A 25,092-nucleotide genomic window follows, 5' to 3' on the forward strand; every position below is an offset into this window, starting at 1 on the left:
AAAGTACTTATCTCTTGAGAGTATATTAGCTCACTCTTGGTCTGCTTGCATCCTTGTCATCACCAGGGAGATAGAGTTTCTTCTTTCAGTGGGAGCAATGCATCCTAGGGCTTAGTCCACAAGCCCTAGACTTTTTGTCAACAAATGATTAGCTAGGGTTTTAAGCCCAACCCTAGAATTTGATAATTCTTCAAAATTTTGCATCCTTGCATACTTTTCTAACTTCATCATATTCAATCTCAGAATCAGTATCAGTCCTAGGGTTTTGTCCACACCCTTAGGGTTTCCTTGCTCAGACTCTTCTAGGGTTCATAACCTTCTAGGGTTTCTTAATACTTAATCTTGTATTTTATAACTTCTTCAATCCTAGGGTTTTGACCACAAACCCTAGGGCTTTCTGCATTCAACTTTAGAATCTGGCCAAGATTTCCAAACCCTAGATTCATATTCTAAAGGATCTCAAACATATTTAGTATATTATCAATCAAAGATTCTTGCTAGATCTGTGAAACTTGCTAATGTCAGAACCCTTCTATGTCCAAGAATTTCTGTTTATAAAAATGTTCTTATCCAATGAATGACTTCATCATTCCCAACAATATATCAAGAAGTTTGCAGGAAGGCTCTTTAAACTTTTAGAGGGATTAGGTCATCCCCTTTTGACAATGATCTAGTGACGATCATCTTCAGGTTTTGGCTTCAGTAAAGTGACATATTAGGAGGATAATTCAGCATTTCTACCACTGATAGAGATGTGTTTCATGTCTGAGCATTTATGATTTGTATACAAGGAAATCATAAAGAGGGTCATATCCACAATTGCTTGTTAGTTAACATTCTTTCAATCATATGATCTTTTATTCAATTATATGCTTCTCCAAATCTTTGACAAGGTAATGTAGCATTATTGGAGAAACTATAGTGATTATGGAGGTATGTCACAGATACCATACAGGGAACTTTGCCCTTGGAACATCAGAGGTCTGGATCATATCACAGACTTACACGAATTTTGAGCTATTGGACATTTGAGACATACCTTGTAAGGAGTGACAAATTGAAGTAGGCCTGCCAGGAATAACAAGTTAGAATTCAAGTTCTGCCTTGCGTATTGAATCTCTGCAACCAGTCAAAGTTAATTCTTGAATATAATGATAAACCTCTGCCCATGTCATAATCTCTGTGTATCAAAACTTCTGTCATATACACCAAGGACTGATCTCTGCAATGTATTCTGTATTATCTCAGTGCATCCACACAGTGCGCATGCTATTGTGTGTATATGCCTGTCATAGTTTCTTCAACAAATACAAGTTGATGATCTGGGCATATATTCCTGCAAGAAACCTCCAATCGACAACAAATTACCAAGTACACCCATCTGTTCTCAAAATATATTCAATGCAAAAACTGAATCTAAGTGCGATCACTTATAGTGCATGTAAAATGAACCTTCAACAATTGAAGTGCGCATAAAAGGAACCTCTGGCAAATTAATGAAAACATATATACAAAGATCATTGATCCGAATTCTTCCAACACGAAACACATAGATCACGTAAATATTTTCTTATCCAGTTCAATTCATAAAGAAGTAGTCTTCAGATGAGTAGATCCCTGCAAATAAACTTTGAATGACCACTGTGCAGATCACAGCGAGGAACCTACAGGTGTGTTGCAAAACGCAAGAAGGAATTTCACACTGAATAGAATGGAATATTGATTGTATGGCGTGCATAAGTTAAAGTCATCTCCAACATAATGTATATAAATGTGAACCTTCAATGATTAAGATCTGGTGCGATTAACCAATCACTGAAAATATGATGCACATGATCACAATTAACCTTTAGGACCGTTTAAAAAGTATGTGAACTTGATCCAAGCAAGGATATAGTTAACACTTACTGTCTACAATTCAAAAGGGGACATCAAGCTAGGTTTTGATCCAGATCCATTTGGACTTGATATTGCTTCAGAGAGACTTGAACTTATTCTATTCCATCACAGATTATTTGAAGGTAATGAGACTGATCTTGATGACAGTAGGTTCGGTCTCATAACAGAGATGGAAATATGGATTAGAAAGATACTAAGATCCATTCATGATGAAGACACAGACCTTTGCAAGAGAGAGTCAAGCTAGGATACTTACGTACTTTTGATATATCAAGACATCCTATATCTGTCAGATCTTACAGGCTTACAGAGATAAACTCAAGTTTTTAGAGACATACCTCTGACTTTGATATAGGGACAAATCATATTCTAACAGAGTCATTTCAAACCTACCACCTCAGATATGAGACATAGAAAATCATACCTTGACCTTGTTTCTTATTTGTCCTTCCAAGTCTCTTTGAGCGAGATCTGATTCAAATGATGAACATAACTCGGACTTCCTTCCAGAGATGCTTGAGTCTTACAAGGTCAATATTTAGTTCTTTCAAGAGGATCTCTTCTACAGACTTCTTTCAAGATGATGAGTGCTTCTTGTGATCTGCAACTTTCTTGTTTTCCCTGCTCTGATACCATGTTGAAAATCAAGTACAAGATGTACAAGCAATATTTCTGACCTGCTGATAATTATTTGTGAATTTAGAGCTTCTTTAATTATTTTTCTTCATCAAATAATTATATACTTTAGAAATCAAAAGATAGCAATGACAAGAATGTAGTGATCACAGAGCTCAAAAAACAATAACAAGAGGCACTAGAGTTTAGGTCAGAGACTAGGGAAAAACCCCACAAGGAGGAAAACCCAATCAAATATCAAGAGATCCTTGGTGAATTTTCTATGGTGCAAATTCTCTTGGAGATCAATTTTTGCATGGAGATGTTTTCGTAGGATTGATTGAGGTGTTTCTTTTGAAAATTTTGAAAGTGTCGTGCCTAATTTCTATATTTTGCATAATATGTTTGTGTAGTGGGGTTTCTATTTTGTGCTGTAATTAAATTCTAAATCTATGTTGAAATCTTGCTCCTTTATGGCATGCAAAATTGTTATCTTTGAAACTTACAAGGAAACTTTAAATGTGCATTCCTTATATTTAAATTCTCCCCTCACATGGAAAGTAGTTGGTGTTTTAAAAGTGGATGCCGTAGTCATCTACTTTTACTCCACCAAAACTGTTCTTATTGAATTTTTCTCTAGAAAACTCCATTCAACCCATTTAAGACAAGGCACTAATCATAATTGGGTTGATCATCCATCCAATCAATTAAATTCCTTCTTTCTTGCCTTTTTCCTAGATATGTAGGGCTAGCAGCCAGGATTTATTGTTGGAAATTGCTAAAAAGTGAATTTAAGTTTGATGTTTATGGTTCATAAAGTAGGAATTGCATCAATAAATCATACAAAAGCAAAATATAGCATTTTTGCATTGTAAAAATCCCCTCTTTAGGGCTGATGTGATCCTTAATTTGCTGTTTATGCATGTTTTCATCACTAGATATCCACTAAGAAACCCTGATCCTTGGTGTTTATTTGAAGGCATATTCCCTTTGTTGAATATTCATCAAACAACCTTTTCCCTTGGCTGTTATGTGACATTGTGTACCTTATTATTTAAAATCAATAAAACCCTAATTTATAACATCAATCAAATTGGTCTGGGAATAGAGTACTTGAACTTTGGCATATAACATCTACAGGTCTTCTAGACTCCATCGACACTTTGTCCTATTTAATAGACTTCATATTGATCACCTTAAGCCATCATTATTGAATACTGTTTAGGTGAATTTAAGGAAGGCTCCCTTGTGGTCAAATACCACTAAAGATCAGGATAAAGGTTGCTGGGGTGACAGTGCAAACCCTTTCTCATGTTTCCCTAAGGTCTGGTCTTGCCTAGTGGGGCTTTGCACTAGGCTTGCTAGATTTTGTGTCAGCAATTCCCGCACAAGCTTTGCCCTATTTCATCTTGAAAAAAGTGTTAATAACTTCACCATTTCACTTGAAACTCTGGTACATGGACCGATACTGTTTCTGTTTTGTTAGTGTAATTTACTAACAAGAATATTCAGAGTTTTGCTCATGCAAGGATGGGTTGGAGCTTTCAAGTTTCGAGGAACACTTCCTTTTTCAAGTGCCAAGCACCCAACACCTATCAAGAGGTGGGATACTGTGTCGCACTGTATGGCCAATTCTTGGCCCAAAGTCACCAGATTTCACTTAGCACAAGGTTCGTTTTGACCAGAGAATCATACTCAACTCAGGACTGGGTAAAATGTGAGTCTTGAGCCAACCTGACAATGACTTGACACCATGACAAATAGAAAAAAAATGCAGTTTTTAAAGTTTTTTTTTTCTTTAAAGACTATACATGGAAGATTACAATGAATATAATGAAAATGCACTGAATATAATGCAAAAATAACATATCCAAACATAACCAAGTATATGTAGGCATTTTGACTTGCTAGTTCTGCAGTGACTTGATGGGTCTTGCATTGGTCCAATGGGTCTTGTTAAAACTCGACAGGTTTAGGAATTTTTTGGCAGTTTTGGGCAGGTCACATTGACTTGGCGGTTCTTGAGTCTGCTCGCAAAGCCCTATTACTATGGCATGGACAGACTGAATGGCCATGATAGCCCTTTTGTTTTACAGGCCGAAACATACCATACTCTTGGGGGGAATTGAACACTTGTGTGGAGAATACAACCACCCCTGCTTGGCCAACCAGTCAGGTTCCCAGTGGTCTCACGGCAATATATTGGACCTGTGGTTTGGATAAAAACTGTGTATACCTTTTGTTTGTAAATGTCATCTGAGAGCCAGGTTATCATGCTTCATATCAAGTTCCTGTGACGCATAATTGACTGCTTGCCAGGAAGTCTACCTCAAGCATTCGGCTTATGCTCTCTTGTCCTCTACTTGATTACCGAAACATCCATTTCTAGGTGTGTTCCATACCTTTGTTCAAATTTTCTCTATGTTGTTGATTGCTTAGTCTCTGCTCATGTAGTGCTCCCCCTCACCCCACAAAAGAAAGAAATAAAATACATGATGGTTGTGATAGTAATCTTGTATAATTATGCACAATAAATTTAGGATTCTTTCTTCACTTGCTGCAAATATATTTTTTCTAATGATTACAATTGGTATAAGATATTGAATGATGAGCAATGCTCATGAGAGAATTGGTCATAGGCAACTAAAATATACAATTAGCTGTTGTTATAATATGATCTGACTGATCTTATCTCTTGGTTTCAACAGGAAGTGAGTTCAATGCTGCTCAATAAACTGGTTGCAGCAGGTGTTGGGGATAGACCTGTTGTGTTTGTGACTCACAGGTTTGTCTGTAGGTCTTTATTTGATAGCGGTTGTGGTTTTCATCTTTATGCTTGCATTATCCCTGGACTTGTTTATGAAATTCGTATGCTTTCTTCACCAAAAATTAGTGGTGGTCTGTTTTTTAATTAATTGATTGCCTGACATGACATCATAAAGCCAACTACATAGTACTCTATTTCACCTTCTAGCCTATCATCCTATACTTTATAGTCGAAACACAATTGCTTACTAGTGACATAACTACCCTAACTAATTATTACAATAACTATCAATTACAACAACCATTTCTTGGTTGCCATATTTAACTTCTATTCTTTATTCTAATTTATGTGTTTTATCATCTATTGATTGTAGTTCATAATTAGTTCAGTGTTACTTGGTGACAACCCAACTTTGGTGGTCAACAATGGTACTATATGGTTGATAATAGTTGCACTTGGTGGTATTTTGCATGCACTTAGTTGTTGAAATAAGGATGCAATCTTCACCTAAGGCCATTGGGTAAACTATCTTGTGTAATTGGCTTAAAAGTTGACCTATTCCTAAGTTGCATGGTATGGGTAAATCGAAACACATCTAAAATGGGAACACATTAGAAATGTTACCCTTTTTCTTTATTTATTTATTTCAGAAAATTATACTGAAACTTTGGAAGAAAGCGTTTGTGTTTTAGCATTATAATTTGGAATACAGATATAGATTCATGAATAAATGAACAAGTGAAAAGGCCCAAGGCCCAAGAAAATCATGCTACAACAAATACCTACATATCTTTGAAATCATTGCCTATATTGGGATCCTCATCATCAATATCACCCTCTAAGCATTATAATAAGATAGAAAAAGCTTAACATGCCAAATCCAGTTTATGTCTGAGTTATGGGTACACTTCTACTAGGGTCATGATAGAGGAGTTCAACAGTCAATACCGGTAACATCAATGTACAGAGAGGGCTTGGTTCTCTTGATTAAGTGCTAGTTCTTTAATCTCATACACGACAGAATCCAATGGAAACGTTGCAATCCCCTCAATTTTGAAATCCTAAAAATTGTTAAGTCCACTGGATCTTGGGTGGAATCTAAAATTCTACTTTCTCCATCTCGAAATGGTACCAAAGAGGTGTTTCGTAGGCATTTCTCCTTTTGGCATAGGGACACACATTAATCACTTTTTGTCTAAGAGATATTATGAGTTTATTAATATCAAGGGGGCTAATGTACTTTTTATGTGGAGATGTACTATGCACTTTTAATTATTAAAGTCACGTGCTTAAAAAGTGACTTTGTGTAAAGTACTAAAGTACACTTTATATTATTAAAGTGACTTATGTTTTAAAAGTCACTTTATGAGAAAAAGTGACCAAGGTACTAAAACATCGAAAAGTACTAGGGAGGTGCATTAATAGAAAATGGGACCAGATGAGGGGGGGTCAAGTAGGGGACTAATCTCCACCCTTGATCTAATGGTTTGAGATTAAATCTCAACCATTAGATCTTAGGGATAGGGTTCCAATCTTTTCTTAGGAGACAAAAGAGAGGAAAAAGGAGGAGGAGGTTCGTTATTCTCATGAAAACATTGGGAAGAGGAGCAAGAGAGAAAGGAGGAGCAAGCTTCAAGAAGAAATCGAACAATAGGAGAGCAAGAGAGTTTAAGCACTAGTTTGAATCTTAAGAGGCTGAGTTTAAGCCTTGGAGGCGATTCAAATCTCTAAGGAGGAACTTCAGAGAAAGATTCAACACTCGGGTTGAATCTTTCTCTGAGCTTGAGTTAGCGTACATGCATTATTTATCTCACCCACCAGTCAGCTAAAAAGAGGCCAAGAATTTCGGGCTTGAGGAGCGTATTTCTCTTCTAGCCTGGGCATGCTACAGTATAAAATTTAGGAGGCTTCAACGAGCTATCAAGGGTGGAAAATGTCTGCTATAGGAGACCAAAATCTAGAAGGGAGATGTGTGTCACAGTTCTAAAATGTAAATTCTTCCTTATATCAAATTCCCTAAGCACTGTAAGCCAAAAGGAGGGTTTATTTTTCACTGGATGAGGGAGACTTTGTGAAGATAGAATATCAGTCCCAGAAATTTCAGAGTTAAAGAAATCTTAGAAGAAGCAACTAAAGGGAAGAGATAAGTTTAAACTCTCCTTATAATTTTGTTGTAAGATTTCCTTTAAGAAGCAAAAATAAAGCCTCCGTTCAGAATTGGTTTTGCCCAACAGTGGGATTTTTCCAGGGTCAGGTTGACCAAAAATCAGTGTTGAAAATATTGGTATCAGCAAAATATCAGCGAGGGTCTAGAAAACATCTTATCGGCAATATCGGCGAAAATATCGCCAAACATAAAAAATGCATAATATATTCATTTTTTTTCTTCAAAATTTTAAACTTATAATAGCAATAACAACATGAAATAAACAGATTGGCACATAAATATGAAGAAAACACTGATATATATGATGTAGTGGATGTAAAATAAAAATGATACATCAAAGGCGATACCAAATCCTGCTGATCCTTGATAATTGTCCAATCAAGGACTCAAATGTGGAGAACTAATACAAAATAACATCACATATATAAAAGTATCTCATCACCATGAGGTATATGTAGCAAAACAAATAAAACTAGCAACTATCTGTTTGAGATCAGTGCCCTCTCCTCCTTTTATGGGAAAACATGATGGGTTGTTTGGCAGCCCTGCCCCTGTAGCAAATGTCAAATAATGACTGCTGGGTATGGAGCTGTGCTCTCCTATATCTATATCAGATGGTGTTGACGTTGATGCTTCCATAGTCTCCTCCTCCTCCTCCTCCTCTTCCTCTTGCTCCTCCTCCTTGTGCCGCTCCTCCCCCGAGTCCTCCTCTTGTTACCCCTGTTCTAATGGTTCCTCTGGCTCTAACCATGCTGTTAATTTCATAGAACAGTGGTATGTTCTATGCTTAAGCACAATTTACTTCAATTTTCCTTCAACAGCTGAATGCCAATTTCCAATTATATCCAGTAGCAATCACATTAACTTATAAACATTGATAGTAAATGCAAATAGAACATGAATCTAGCTCCAAGATCCAAAAGGCAAAAATCAAAAGGTTAGTCCGGGAGAAGCAGTTGGATATCAGGGAGGGCTTCTTGTCTGAGAAATAATGGATGAATAAGTAGAGTCACCGCCCAAACAAGAAACCAACCAAATGTCCAGGTGCTAAAGGTGCATATAGAGAAGATGAAAGGATTAGTGAGAGGAAAAATATAAGGCGATGAAAAGATGAAGAGATGAAATGGCGCCAGAAAACGTGGCGTTAATGGGATAAGAAATGATGAAAGATTGAGAAGATAAAGATGATTAAGATGAATGTCGCAAATCCAAGGTCCAATAAATTGGTCCCCAACAACGACACCAAAAAATGTTGTCGCACAAAATGTCTAGGCATCGCAACAACTACTCAGATCGGGGCCTGTCACACTGATCCCCAATCACTCCGTTTGAGTTGTCTCCCAATCGCAGTCTAAGGGGGGTAGACCCTATGGAAATGGAAAAAGGAAAGATTAGTTGGGAACCAACCAACCTGAGAGACGTAGCTAAGCAACCAATACTTGTTTTAGATTTTGCAAGATTTTAAGGATTCGAAATGATTTGAAGAAAGTGATACGGTTCCTTTAAGTCAACTATCTTGCGAAGAAAATAAGGTTCAAGTAAAGGCTGAGAAACTGTTGTTGAAAAGACTCGACTGTCTCATATGCAAATGCAAAATTTAAAACTATGTAAAATGCAGGGACTTGGTTAATTTTAGTTAAATGAGGGCTTAAAATTATTTCTGAAATATTTTTTAAATGTTACTTAAGGTTCAAAAAGGTGGTGATCTAAATGTGAAAGCATGTACTTATACTAGCACTGAAAAATGTAAAATCTGCACAAATAATTACTGAAATGCACAATGGATTGAAATGTAAAATTATGAAATAAAACACCTTTAAATTCAAAAATTCATTTGTATGAAATACTCAATCAAGATCATTAGATGCATAACTAAAACTAGATTAGTCCTACTTGCATAAGCATGTAAAAAACAAATGAACTACAAAAATTAAACTAAATGTTTTAAACTCAGATCACATTAATGAAATATCAGTCTAGTAATCTGCTCTTACATCAAATGTTAAAACCAACAATATATTCTAAAACAACTATCTTGTAACCATGCAATATTCATAAATTTCTATGTATAACAGTAGAAAATTTTAAATGACAAACTGATAAGTACAATTCAAAAATTTTTCTTAGTTTAATTCTTTTTGATCTATTGCTGTATTTCATCTAAAAAACTCGGAAATAAACTACTGAATTACGATAATTTTTATTTTAGAAATTTGTTTGCAAAAGTTATTGAAACTAACTTCTATTTCTGCAATTATACAATAGTAAAAATGTAAATTAAATTTGCTGCTAAATTCATAAAATTTCCGAGTTTAATTATTTCTGATCTATTGATGTATTTGATCTAAAAGCTCAGAAAATTACTAAAAAAATAGTGAAATAATATTAAGGAAATAACATGCAAAAGTTTCTGAATGTAATTATGTTTCTGAAATGTAATGCAGTGAAAGATGCAAACTATTTTGCTGTTAAATTTCAGATAAATAAAATTTTATGCCAGTATTAATCTTGCTTTCAATTAGATCAATGAAAGGTAAGGGTTTAGAGGATGTCCACCAGTGAGCTCCTTGAAGACACTTGAAGATGGGTTGCCCAAGTCACTGAAAATTCTCCAATGCAAATGGCAAACTTAGAATTTTTTTGATAAAATTTGTTAAATTTTTTAGGGAATTTTATGGAGAAAATTTAGTGATGATGGAGGGTGAAGAAAGGGAGGTTGAAATGAGAATGATGTGAGGCCGTAAAGAGGTGGGGGATGGCCACTGCAGGGCCCCAAGGCCCTAAAATTTTTTTCCCACGATCTTCTTGAAATTTATCTTCGACCTGCAAACAGAATGGAGATGCCCTTCGGGGCTTAGATCTCTCTCCGGAATCCACAAAAATCACCTGCAATTTTCAGATTTATTTATTTATTTTTATTTTTATTTATTTATTTTATTTTTATTTTTATTTTATTTATTTTTTTTGCACAAATAAAAGACAGAAAACCCCAAAGCATGTAGATACAAAAATATGAAATACCCAGAACCCTAATGAATTAAAAATTTGCTATTTACAAATCTACAAAAATATTCTACAGATCTAACATATCTGCAGATCAAAACCCTCTATTAGCCAGATTTAAACAATTTTTTACACAATATTTAGAAATAAATTTGAAATTTTAAAGAGGCACAAGCCCAAGAAAAACCCTGCAAGTAAAATATTCTATAAAATGACTTCAGAAATTAAAAAGACACTGAGAGTCAGTTGGTCCAGCTGAGGACTTCCTTATACACCCAAATTCTGAATGATAACTTCTGCACACTTAAATTTGTTTGTTAGATTAATAGAGATCTAAAAAATGATCATAAAATTATCAAGAAATAGAGATACCTGCTACTTCTATCAAATTAAAATGATATTCTAAAAACCCAGAAATTTGTGCAAGATCAATCATCAAAGGCTATTAACCAGCAAATGCAAAGAAAAGAAGCAAGTATGAATACACTATTACCACATAAATCTGAAAGAGGAACACCACGATCTGAAATCCCAAAGTCTTTGCGTTTTATTAACCAGAAAAAGTTACAGGAGTTTTCTTAAAGCAAATACACGATTCAGAAATTGGATCCAAATAATGGAGAGAGACTTCTCATTTATAGAAAAATTCTCCAACGGCTAGTTGGCTTGATCTCCGACAAAACAATCTCAACTGTTGATGAAGATCAAATGATCTTTTAATTATCACCGTTGAAATAAAGTTATTTTTTGAGGATATTCGAATTTCACTTTTAATTTCTTTTTAATTAACTCAAAAATGACTATTTTGAGTTAATTGCCGCAAAAAGTTGATTTTGACTTAACTATTATGGCCCAAGGGTTCAAAATATTTTGAAATTTTCAATATTCCCTTGGTTGAGGACCTCCAAATATTAAAAACTTTAAAACCCACGAATTTTAAATGTTGGAGAATTTAATTTTTCCTAGGACCTAAATTAATTAAATTTCTGGCTTTAGCATTTTAATTTATTTTAGCTGGAAATTTTAATTAATTGACTCATGAGGGGATTATTAATTTTTCCTACCTTCTAATATTTATTCATGGTGTCTAACTATTAAGGAACATGCAATAAATATTTTTACATGAAATATTACATTTCTAACCCATGAAGGGGTAACACCCGTTTGTTATAGACCCTCAATAATTACCCATTTCTGCGACACAAAATATTATCTAGTAGACTAAGTGACTTGTAATAAAATAATATAACCAAATAGTTAGAATTATTCCCAGATCATTTTTACAGAGACTCGATAAATAACACTAGGACTAATTAGGACTAATTAAAAATCTTGATGACAAAATCCACCCTAGCTTTGGGGTGAGGCTGGAGGGAAAAACTATGCCGATCATCTGTGTTTAGAAACACATATGAATCGGTGAGACATAAAATAATATAACCAAATAGTTAGAATTATTCCCAGATCATTTTTACAGAGACTCGATAAATAACACTAGGACTAATTAAAAATCTTGATGACAAAATCCACCCTAGCTTTGGGGTGAGGCTGGAGGGAAAAACTATGCCGATCATCTGTGTTTAGAAACACATATGAATCGGTGAGACTAAAAACCTCCTAGGATAGAAATCATCATCGGAAAAATAAATTTATCTAGGTTGTTACATACATTTGTCTTGGTAGGACCATTTACATTACAAAATGCAGTATGGGTTTACAAAACTCTAGTGTACATATCGCTGATAATGATGAATTTGTGGATCATCTAAGTGCTTGGACATGATGGAAATCCATGCGCGAAAAGATGTATAGCTATGGCATAGTTGACATGGAGTGGTCAACACCCCCTAAAAAATAGGAAAGAGTACAAATTGTCTATAATAGATATGGAACCTTGCCATAGGTAGTATGCCTATAAACAAAAATCTCTCTGCATGTCCACAATATTATACTTAGCCTCAAAATTTGATGGGAAACCTAGATACACTATCAAAGCTACCATGCCAAGACTACCAAAAATATAAAATCCTCAGAATCAAATGAAACCACCACCATCGAACTCAGAACTCAGTGGGGAGCCCAATTGTGTAATTAGATCTGACATGCAACAATTGCTAAAAGTATAAAGTCCTTAGAATCTCATGAAATCAGACTCCTTGAATTCGTCTTTCAATAAGGAATCAAAATGTGTGATTATAATTGACATGCAAGTACTGCTAAAAATAGAAAGTGCTTGCACGTTACTTGTGTTGAGAAATCTAGGGCATAATAGTTAGGGTTGTTTTAAATTTGATTTCTCTTTAATCGATTACATTTTCTTGTGACATTATTATCATCATTTAGTTCTTGTTTTATCATCAAGGCAAATGCCAATAAGAAGATCACAATCCAAACACAAGAACACCAGATGTAGGTTGCTAGCTAGGGCCATGGACTAGATTCCTGACTTGGGCAATCTATCCAACCAGTCACTCAACAATTTAGGCATCGCAATACCATGGACTAGATTCCTAACCAACACAATCTATCCAAGTGGGACTAAGTTGGACTCAAGCTTTCAACCCCTCTAGGTACCATCGGGTTTACTTGCTAACCACTAACCCAAACATACAGGTGTGTATCCAAAACAGAGTTCAATAAACAACACCACCTTTTCAATTCCGGGATTCCAGACATTAACACAGAGTGCCGGCCTGATATCTCCCTAGGCAATGCTTCATTCGCAAAGCCTCAACAAATCTATTCCATTTATTTATCATCAATACAATCACCAATATCTACGAAACCCAACAGGCTTCTTAGATATTCAAATGTATTATTAGGAAGAGCCTTTATTAGTATGTCTGCTACCTGTTCATCTGTCGGAACATACTTTAAGTTCACGATCCCATCCTGCACCAAGTTCCTAATAAAGTGGAACTTATTATTGATATGTTTCGTCCTCGAATGAAACACGAGATCTCCAAACATCTTGATACAACTTTGATTATCACAATTAATTATAGTAGGACCCAAAGACTTCTTGAACAAATCTGTCAGAAGCTTCCTTAACCAAATAACCTCTTTTCCTACTTCACATGCAGCCAGATATTCTACCTCGACACTAATTGCAACGAGATCTTGCTTCCTGCTAATCCATTAGATCACAACAGCTCCCTGACTAAAGAATCCTTCGGTAGTGCTGCTTCCATCAGTCTCACTGCCACCCCAATCAGAGTCTGTGAACCCAATTAGCTTGACTTCCTTACTATCATACTTTAGGCAGTGATGTATAGTGGCACGAAGATACTTCAATATATGTTTGGCAACTATCCAGTGATCATGACGAGGCTCCGACTGAAACTGACTAAGAAAGTTCACTGCAAAACATATATCTAGCCTAGTATTAACCAAATACATCAGGGAACCCACCAACTGACGAGGTAGGATCCACGAGACTAGAGTTGGAGATCCTCAACTTCTTGAGGTTGGTGATCATAGGAGTAACCATCGACTTGGATTCCATCATCCCAAATTTCTGCAATAACTTGATGATGTACTTTCTTTGCCCCAAATATATCTCCCCAAATCTCTGCCATACTTCTAGACCTAGATAGTAATGCATCAGTCCTAGATCCGTCATCTCAAATTCAGCTGCCAACATATTCTTGCATTCTTGAATTCTTTGTTCTACAATGGTGATGGATAGAGCATCAACATATAGTAGAATAATGACAGACTCATTATTCACGACCTTAATATATTGATTATACTCTTCATGAACCCAACCTGAGAAAATATGCATCCATTCTTTCATACTATGCTGTTAATTTTAGGTATGTTCTATGCTTAGAGCAATTTATTTCAATTTTCACAGTTAGCTCAATATCTTTTCCAGATTAGCAATCACATCAGCATTAAGATAAACTGCAGATAGAACATAAACATAAATTGCAGAAGACAAGCCAAGAAAAGAGGACACAAGATGTGGCGCTAGCCAGGAACAAACCCCAATGTGGGAGACCCTTGATCAATTCTTCTTATATGTTCTTCAATAGTTGAGCAGAGAGAGAGAGAGAGAAAGATAGTACATTTACAACATAAGTCAACACTTTGACTTATCTAGATAAGAGAATAGATCATCTCTAAGAAGATGATACATGAGATCAGTGGAAGACATGCTGCTTCAACTGATTTTCCAAGGTGACTCCTTCACCTATCATTGTGCTGCATTTGGTCGTCATGCTACACCTCACTGCACCATGCTGCACTCATCATCACAATGCTGGACCTTATGACCTTGTTGTACACATCACACTGTTGCTCCTTATGCTGCATTGTTGTCCCAGTGTTTAGCACTGTTGTACCTTGTGCCACTGCAGCACTATGCTGTCACCCATGTGCTTGCTGCACCAAGTACCATACTGCTGTCCCAATGTGCTTGCAACACTATGCTTGCTACACCTTGTTGTTGTTGCTGTCCCATGTACCATACTATTGCAGCACCATGAACTTGCTGCACTAAATACTAGATGTCCCATGTATCTCTGTTGCACAATGTCACAATGTCATTGATCATTGTGTTGTCCCAACAAGTTGTTGTCCCATCATTGTGTTGTCCAATGAGTTTGCAGCACCATGTACCTTTGCTGCCATGTCACAATGTCATTGCTGTCCATGCATCTTTGCAGCACTATGTAACCTTGTTGTTCACGCATCTTTGCAGCACTATCTAGCCTTCCTGTCTGTTGTCGCACAGAGTGTCTAGGCACCGCGACAACGCTTAGATTGGGGGTTGTCACCTTGATTCCCAATCTCTTTGTTTAAGCTGTCTCCCTATAGCAGGCTAAGGGGGGTAGACCCTATGGAAAAATGGAATGAAGAACTAGTTGGGAACCAACCAGTTCAGGAGACACAGCGAGGTGATCAAGTACTTGATTAAGGCTTAACAAGACTTAGAATTTGATTAGATTTTAAATGATTAATACCAGTGCCTTATGGAGTCAACGATTGATTAGTTGTTGCTACTTAGGAAACAAAGATATGAAATCCGTTTATAAAAATTCATGACAAAATTCTTTAACAATTGCTTGAAAATATTTGCAAAATGTCTAACATGTAACAAGCATTTAATGATTCAAGCAATGATTAATTTCACTAGATGCACAATGTCCTAGCAATTAAATTTCAAGAGATACAAATACCTTATTCAACCATGAAATTTTAAAAGCTAACCAGTGTCAAAAAATTTATGCTTAGTGACCCAAATCTAGGAAATGCACCACTTTCAGATAGTTAATCTTCAAATAAAAATTTAAGCACATTTAACTATAGACAAACACTGATATCACAACAATCTTTAGCACAAAAAGACACTAAGAAGAAACAATTGTTTAAATTTTTGTTTTTCGTTTGTTTGTTTTTTTTGTTTTATTCTCTTCTTTTATTGATATGGGCCGGAGGCCACATAAAGAAAAATTTAAAACCTTTAAATATGAAATTTATTTCGATTTAATATTTTAGGATTTCTCAAAGTCACAAAAATGTGAAGTCCCTTTTAGGTTTTTAGATTTTTTTTAAAATGTTTTTAGGTTTTATATTTTGAATGTTTTTAGATTTTTTTTATTAAAATCAAAATAAAAGACAAAAGAAACAAAAAATAAAACAAAACCCAATTCATACCCCCCTAAGAAAAACTAAAAATGGAACCCAACCTTAAAAAATAAAAAGGAAATCGAAATCGGACTTTTGAATTTTGATTTTTTTTTACGAACCAAACTAAAAGAAAAATAAAATCGAATCTAATTAAAATTAAATGAAATCGAAACCTAATAAAAATCATGCGCTAACCCTAACCTAAATATACAAAATAGAATTAAACTAAAATAACACATATATGCAAATGAAAAAGAAATCGAACGTATGATTGTTTTGCAGCTGCAGGTACAGGAATGTAAGTCTGCGGACAGCATGAAGGGGATGAAGAGGTCGACGGAGGGAGCTGCGTAGACAAGCAGAGAGTACACAGAAATGAGGGGCAGATGCGTGCTAAGGCGTTGTAGCAGCGTGGACGCAGAGATGAATGTGGACAGGGATGCGTGGATGGGGCTGCGTACAGAGGGTAGAAAGGAAGGTTTTGATGGACGATATAGAGCAGATAGCGTGGATGAAAGGTAAGGGTTAGCCTGGAGAGGGTAGATCGATGCGTTTTTAGGTGATGTGGAATAGATGCGTGAGGGAAAATGTCGCTTTGATCTTGTGTTTGCAGGTCTGAAATGCAGCTAGCAGGGAGCTGGTCGAGAGGAATGGTAGCGCGGATTTGCTGAGAGTGGACTGAAGCTAAGGAATGAGGACTGTGTGGAAGAATGAGGAGGGACGGATGAGGAGACCGAGGGTAAAAGAAGGAGCTGCGGAAGGGTTAACACAGAACTGGAGAAAGTAGCGTGGATGGCTAGCATTGAGGGAATGAACAACAGATGCAAGATTGAGCAAAAGGGAGCCATGGGAATAACGCATCAAAGGTGAGGGAAAATGGAACCAAAGAAAAGATCTGATGGTGAATGGAGAAGAAACGCGATGGGAGAATAGGGCAACATGGAAGAGAATGGATTTAATTTCTGGAGGAGAAATCACGGATCTGAGGGGCAGATAAGCTATGGCAGCGGCAGAGGGTTTTGAAGGTCACTGCTCGGAGGATAGACAAAAAAAAATGCAGGAAGAAACCCAAGATTTTCCAGATCTCATAAAAAAAATTCAGATTTAAAACTCTTAAAATAAAAATAATTTCGAAACTCTCCAAAAAACAATAGTAGAAACAAATTCGAATTTTTTTTGCTCAGGAAACCCCAGGCAGCCAATCAACCTGCAAAATGGTGGCCCAGAACTTCCAATAGAACCTCTAAATTTTTTTCCAAAAATCTTAATTAAATTTTTAAATCGCTCTGCTTCAGATTTCTTTTAAACCCTTATGAAATTTCCAGATCTGAAAATAAATAAATTGCCTGCAAAAAATGATGCTGATGGACCTCCAGAGATCCAGATCTTACCCTCCAGGGCCTAATTTTGGACTCTGCACAGCTTTCAGCTTCAGATCTGTAGCACTAGCTATAGGACAACAAGAAACACCCAAACGATATATACAATGACCCAAAAAAAACCCAAGTTAGAAAACTAAAGAAAGTTACAGATCTATGTACATAAATAGCAAATCTATCAGATCTAGGGAGTGTGAGTTTGACTCCGCTCCCAGATCTGATGATTTGAGGCTCTCAACAGCCAGATCTATCGATTTAGCACAAAAAAATTTAATTTTTTTGAATTTTAGAGGAGGTACTAAGCTCAAAACCCTTCATGCATCACCCATAAAAAATATATCTTATGATAAGGTCGGGATTAAATTATCGCTGGGCTCCTCAGAAAACACGGATCGAGAGTTGGTTGGTTCAGGCGAGAACTTCCTCGAACGCCCGATGATCTAATAATCAAGGATTTTCCTGCGAAACTCATTTCAGCCGTCAACATAGAGTGAGAAAACGATAATAAAATTCAGATTTAATAGAGATATGTGCTATTATATTCAAAACTTAAATTATCATTCAAACCTGAGCGACTGAGCAAGGTACCTGTATTCACATTGCTCTTCAGAAGCTATTATTAATGGCAAAAAAGAAATTACGCACGAAAATAATCCATCTTACAGCATTTCCATGAAGAGTAACACTGACGAAATTTAACCCCAAAGTCGTTCTTTATTGCTCATAAAAAGATTACAAGAGAGAGATTTTCGCTTAGTACACGATCAAAAGATCGGATCCTTCTGATTAATGACCTCCTATTTAAAGACAAATCTTCCAACGGCTAGTTGGAGTGATCGTTGTCAAAGTGATCTCGACTGTTGATGAAGATCAAAATTTCTTTTAATCTCATCCGTCGAAATTTTAAATATTGAGGAAATTTCGAATTTTTCAATTAAATGCATTTTAATAAATTCAAAAATTAAAATTTTGCATTAATTTCCTCAAAATTTTGACTTTGATTTAACCCCAGGGACCCAAGGCATAAAATTTAGCAAAATAATCAATTACCCTTAGTCCTGGATCTGTTAAGATCTAATTTTTTAAAGGACCCACAAATTTTACCTCTAGAAAATTTAAATTTACCTAGGACCTAGGACCTATGAGGGGATAAATTATTTTTCTAACCCTCAAGACACTTTACATCATGATTTTACATTTTTTACATCTCAAGGGGGAACACCCATCTGAAAAGGACCCTCACAGACTACCCAGATCTGCGACACAAATATAATCTAGCAGATCAAACAATTTGTAATAAAAGAACCAAACCAAATAGTTATGATTATTCCCAAATCACTTTTACATAGACTCCATCTAGAACACTTGGACTCCCCTAAGATCACAGTGACAAAATCCACTCCGGCTTTGGGGTAAGGCTGAAGGAGAACTCTGCCGACCATCCAAGAATGGATCGGTGAGACAAAAAACCTCCTGGAATGTAGATCGTCACCAGAAAAGTAGGTTTACCTAGGTGATTACATACACGACATGGATCTGCTGAAATTATTTGCATTATACACATGCAAACTGGGTTTACATTATAAGATGATTCTCAGGCTGATGATGATAGCTCGATGACAGGAACACATTGATCAGGCGCTATCCCTTTTGCGAAAAGGGGGTGTACTGCTATGGGTCGTTGACATGTAGTGGTAAACACTGTCCATGCATCTTTGCAGCACTTATGTAGCCTTGCTGTCCATGCATCTTTGCAGCACTATCTAGCCTTGTTGTCCATGCATCTTTGCAACACTTATGTATCGTTGCTGTCCATGCATCTTTGCAACACTTATGTATCCTTGCTGTCCATGCATCTTTGCAACACTATCTGGCCTTGCTATCCATGCATCTTTGCAGCACTTATGTAGCCTTGCTGTCCATGCATCTTTGCAGCACTATCTTGCATTGTTGTCCATGCATCTTTGCAGCACTTATGTAGCCTTGCTGTCCATGCATCTTTGTAGCACTATCTAGCCTTGGAACAATGTTTAGGGCTGCCTTGAGGACAACATTTAGGGCTGCCTTAGAACAATGTTTAGGGCTGCCTTTAGGACAACATTAGGGCTGCCTTAGAACAATGTTTAGGGTTGCCTTTAGGATAGCGTTAGGGCTGCCTTAGAACAACGTTTAGGGCTGCCTTTAGGATAGCGTTAGGGCTGCCTTGGAACAATGTTTAGGGCTGCCTTCTTTGCTGCGGCTAGGGCAACCTCTTTTCCTCCAACGTCTAGGGCTTCCACTCCTAGATTTCTCTTCCACTAAAACCCAAGACAAGTGGAGACAAATCAAGATAGAAGTGTGTGTAGAAATGATTATCAAGTCATCTTCTTTCATACTAAAACGTTGAGCACATGTGGGGTTTATTTGGTTGCTGGCTGACCTTGACGAATTGTCTTATAACACAAATAAATTCATAAGTCCATGAATACTTATCGGAATTGGATGATCTTTAGATCAATCCTTCACCTCTCGATAAGAGGAGTCCAAGAAAAATATCAGCTGCCATAAATAAGATGACCCACATGGAGTTTGGCCCTAGTTGCCAATTTTAACACTCGCTCTCAACTAGGGAGAACTCCATCCGCTGATCCATTTGTTCGATTGTACTATCTCTGCCATCAATGCCATGCACTACTCTGCTCTACTTTGCTCTGCTCTGCTGATCTCTACTCCATTGAACCATGAAGAAGAAGAATTGATCGAGAATGTCTTATACCATTCTCTACTGACCCGAAGTCAGTTCCATATGAAGAGGGTGTGTCATGCCACTTTTATTGACCCGTAGTCAGTTTCATTGATCCCAGATCAATATCACAAGAGAGTGTCTCAAACCACTCATATTGATCCCAGATCAATGGAGGTCATCCTAGCATAGGGAGTATGGTAGATACAACAATGCGTCCATCAAATAATACTACTAATGGTCCCTATCCCCATTTCTCTATTCATTGATCAAATGAGAGGTACTTCCCATGAGTCCCAGACTGCATGGGTAGGATGCCTCGACAGGAGAACTAATCATCCTGTCCACAGGAGAACGAATCATCTTGTCCACAGGAGAACGAATCACCTTGCCCCACAGTCGCCACGGGAGAACTAATCATCCCGACCCACAGGAGAACTAATCATCCTGTTCCACAGTCGCCACAGGAGAACTAATTATCCCAACCCACTAGAGAACTAATCATTCTGTTCCACAGTGGCCATGGGATATCATAGGCAACGCTGAGCCATTGACCCTGTACACAACGCACCATTATGGGAGGGTGAGTCGCCCTATGGTCGCGTGTTGTTCCAGTAAGAAGGTCCCTCAACGACTCCAACATGCAGGACCCTTATAAGAAGGTCTCTCAACAACTCCAAGTCGTTCGGGAAAGTCACAGATTTGACCTTTCCCAGGGCTTTGACAGAAAGTCTGCGACCTGTACATTAGTCTCAATGTGATGAAGCCTCCTCGCTCATCGACTTACCATATCCCAGATAAGGTAGTACTTGATGTCTATCTGCTAGAGCAATCATTGAATATGGGATTCCTCAACAATCGAATCCCCCCTTGGTTGTTACAGAGGATCACAGTGGTATTCATCATGTGTACAAACAGCTCATTGAAGAGCTTCCACAACCAGGCAACTTCATATGAGATCATACTCGTAGCTATGTATTCGGTCTTAGCGGTGTTTATAGCAACCAACTTCTGCTTCCTGCGCATCCATGATATCGAAGCATAATCCAAGAAGAACCAACACTGAGAAGTGCTCTAGTGATCCTCCACATTGCCTGCCTAGTCGGCATTCGAATAATCATGCAGCTTCATATTTTCGGCAGTATATCTTAATCCATGAGAGATTGCGCCCCGAAGATATCTCAGAAGATTCTTGGCACCCATCCAGTGAGGCTCAATCAAACATGAGCTCACCATGCTAACTGCAAAACATATATCCAGATAGGAGTTCACCAAGAACATGAATGCGAATGAGTTTATGAAACTCAGAGGCATTTCCCAAATCTGGTTCGACATCACTACCATGTAAATTCTGAAAGTTAAGATCCACGAGGTAGTCACGAGCTTGCAGTTTACCATTCCACATTCAGAAGCCAACGCCCTCTTACTTCTGCAAATGAGAGGGTATGCACCTATCAGAAATAGGTCGTCCTCAGAAGGTGCTGGTATGAGGGGTCTATCATCCACAACCTTCGAGCAATGGTTTGGATCAGTTTTACTCCTAGTGAATCTCAACTTCATCAGACAGCTATCAATCCTCTGATACTACGCCCAAGATGTTTTGGTTCAAGCCATAGAGGGCGTTCTTCCACCTGTATACACGAGATTCCAGATCATGAATCTTAAACTCCTCGGGTTGTTCCAAACCTGTGGACCTGCTATATGAGGGGAATGGTCCCCTTGTAAGATTTTCCTTTGGTACATCTCAGACATGTTCCTTAATGCTCTTCTTGAATTTAGGCATCCCTGTCACCATCTGACTCACATCGGGTAGTGCCCCATAATAAGTAGACCTCTAGTGCTATAGATGAGATGTGACAACTGACATGGACTCCAACGGACCATCTTGCAACTTGATACAAATTTCCAACCCTGAACCCATGAGTAAAAACATCTTAAAAAATTCTATTTTCAAACACGTATCTTTTCATCGATGAGTGCCACCTTGAAACCTTTGACTTCCATTACCGAAATGGACACCAGGTTCTTCTTGCAATTAGGTACATAAAGAGATTCTCGTAAATGAATCGAGTTACTCTCATTCAATCTAGGTGTAACATTCCCTACACCCTTTCTCAGATAGGTGGCATTGGCTCCAAGTATAATCCCACGATTGTTTCCATCTCTACTAAATTAGAGAGATCACCCTTCTATTCGATGAAGTGCCTTGAAGCACTACAATCAATAAGCTAGATTCCCAAAGAATCTAAAGGAGAGGGCCAATACAAGATAACGCTTCTTTATCATATCAAAAACAACATTTGATTCTTCATACCTGGGGTTTCTTGCTTTCTTGAAGAGTCGCTCGTTTCCTTGATGACCTGCTTTACCTGTCATTCCTTTGATCATTGAAGATGTCCCTAGAATGATTGTTATCTTCATAAAGTGATGTGTCCTTACCATTCAAACACTCCTTCGCATAATGGCCGGACTTATTACTACCAAGGCATCTGCCTTTCCTTCCACCCTTAGATCCAAACTTCCCATTGAAGTGATCTTTAGGTGGGCCATTAGAAGCTTCCGTTGCACCATTTTGATAATATTCTCTGCTTCGACTTCACCCTTGGCGAATTTGAAGAGGGATGAGGAATCCATTGATCCTTTTGTCCTTTCCCAACTGTCTTTGGTGATTGCTTTTTCACTCTTGCTTGGGCTTTGTCTTCACCTCAACTCTAATACCATGTTAATTTTAGGTATGTTTTATGCTTAGAGCAATTTATTTCAATTTTCATAGTTAGCTCAATATCTTTTCCAGATTAGCAATCACATCAGCATTAAAATAAACTGCACATAGAACATAAACATAAATCGCAGAAGACAAGCCAAGACAAGAGGACACAAGATGTGGCGCTAGCCAGGGACAAACCCCAATGTGGGGAAACCCTTGATCAATTCTTCTTATATGTTCTTCAATAGTTGAGCAGAGAGAGAGAGAGGGAGAGATAGTACATTTGCAACAGAAGTCAACACTTTGACTTATCTAGATAAGAGAATAGATCATCTCTAAGAAGATGATACATGAGATCAGTTGAAGACATGTTGCTTCAACTGATTTTCCAAGGTGACTCCTTCACCTATCATTGTGCTGCATCTCGTCGTCACGCTGCACCTCACTGCACCATGCTGCACCCATCATCACAATGCTGGACCTTATGACCATGTTGTACACATCATACTGCTGCACCTTATGTTGCATTGTTGTCCCAGTGTTTAGCACTGTTGTACCTTGTGCTACTGTAGCACCATGCTGTCACCCATGTGCTTGTTGCACCAAGTACCATACTGCTGTTCCAATGTGCTTGCAGCACTATGCTTGCTGCACCTTGTTGTTGTTGCTGTCCCATGTACCATACTATTGCAGCACCATGAACTTGCTGCACTAAATACTAGATGTCCCATGTATCTCTGCTGCACAATGTCACAATGTCATTGATCATTGCGCTATCCCATCATTGTGCTGTCCAATGAGTTTGTAGCACCATGTACCTTTGGTGCCATGTCAGAATGTTATTGCTGTCCATGCATCTTTGCAACACTATCTAGCCATCTTTGCAGCATTTATGTAGCCTTGCTGCCTATGCATCTTTGCAGCACTATCTAGCCTTGTTGTCCATGCATCTTTGCAACACTTATGTAGCCTTGCTGTCCTTGTATCTTTGCAGCACTATCTAGCCTTGCTGTCCATGCATCTTTGCAGAACTATCTAGCCTTGATGTCCATGCATCTTTGCAACACTTATGTAGCTTTGCTGTCCATGTATCTTTGCAGCACCTATGTAGCCTTGCTGTCCATGCAACTTTGAAGCACTATCTAGCCTTGCTGCCCATGCAACTTTGCAGCACTATCTAGCCTTGGAACAACGTTTAGGGCTGCTTTTAGTGTAGAAATTTCTCATTTCCCACCTCGGTTTTCAGTTTCTCCTTATTTCTCCCATATAGTTAAATGCCTTTTCCCATAACCATACATTTAACAAGCTGGAAAAAATAAATTTGCTGAAAACACAAATTCTGAAAATTCTACAGAATGCTAGAAATTGCAGAAATAAAAATCAACAGTAATAAACAACCATTAAAACACATTTAAACACTGAGATTTTTGGTCAATGTGACCCTGGAAAAACCCCCTACAACTCTTGGGGAAAACCAGTTTGAGAGCTCTTCTTTATTTCTGGAAAATGTCTTTTTACAGTAAGAGAAATATTCAACAAAAATCAGCAAGCAAACTTTTACAACTTATCTCAGCCTTGCTGAAACTCCGCCTTGCTGAAACTCCGCCCTGCTGAAACTCCGCTGTACAGACTTGCTGAAACTTCGCCCTGCTGAAACTCCGCTGCTGAAACTCCGCTCTGCTGAAACTTCGCTCTGCTGAAACTTCGCTGCTGAAACTCCGCTCTGCTGAAACTTCGCAGCTCACTGTCCAGAAATCTCCCTTGCTCTCTTGCTCTCCTTCTCTCAATCTGCTCATGAAAGAATGAATGACCTTTTCCTCCTTTAATCTAACCCCAAGTGACTTTTGGGTGATCCCTAAATCCAATGGCTGAAATAGATTGAGATCTAAGGCTGAGATTAAATGCTTATTTAAATCTCACTTTTTATTTTTTAGTTCACCCCACTTTGATAAAGACCCACTTAGTCATTTATTTCCAAAGTCACTTTTCCTTTCTAATTTTTCATTGACTTTATAAAAGTCACTTTAAAATTAGACTTAGTAACTTTATCACTTAAAGTCACTTTTAAATTAGATTTAACTTTATAAAATTATAAAGTCACTTTAGGAGAAAAATTAAATTCTTTTGGACACTTTTCCCTAGGCCAAAGATCAAAGCCTAAGGGAACCACCTGTCCTCCGGTACCAAATTTCAACACTC

The 25,092-nt window shown here is 37.5% G+C and overlaps 1 protein-coding gene across 1 annotated transcript in view; it reads left to right on the forward strand.

Annotated features, from left to right (window-relative positions):
* Window positions 1-5,197: 5,197 nt before the first annotated feature.
* Window positions 5,198-25,092, forward strand: part of LOC149241603 (uncharacterized) — a 53,078-nt gene continuing 33,183 nt past the window's right edge. The window contains exon 1 of the mRNA XM_089367562.1: window positions 5,198-5,299. Coding sequence (XP_089223688.1) covers window positions 5,235-5,299 — 65 coding nt within the window. The 5' untranslated portion in view covers window positions 5,198-5,234. The remainder of the gene's footprint in view (window positions 5,300-25,092) is intronic.

This window comes from Pinus tabuliformis, chromosome 8, assembly GCF_031772625.1.
Source record: "Pinus tabuliformis cultivar Carrire ecotype Pingquan chromosome 8, CPIR1, whole genome shotgun sequence".
Taxonomy (NCBI): domain Eukaryota; kingdom Viridiplantae; phylum Streptophyta; class Pinopsida; order Pinales; family Pinaceae; genus Pinus; species Pinus tabuliformis.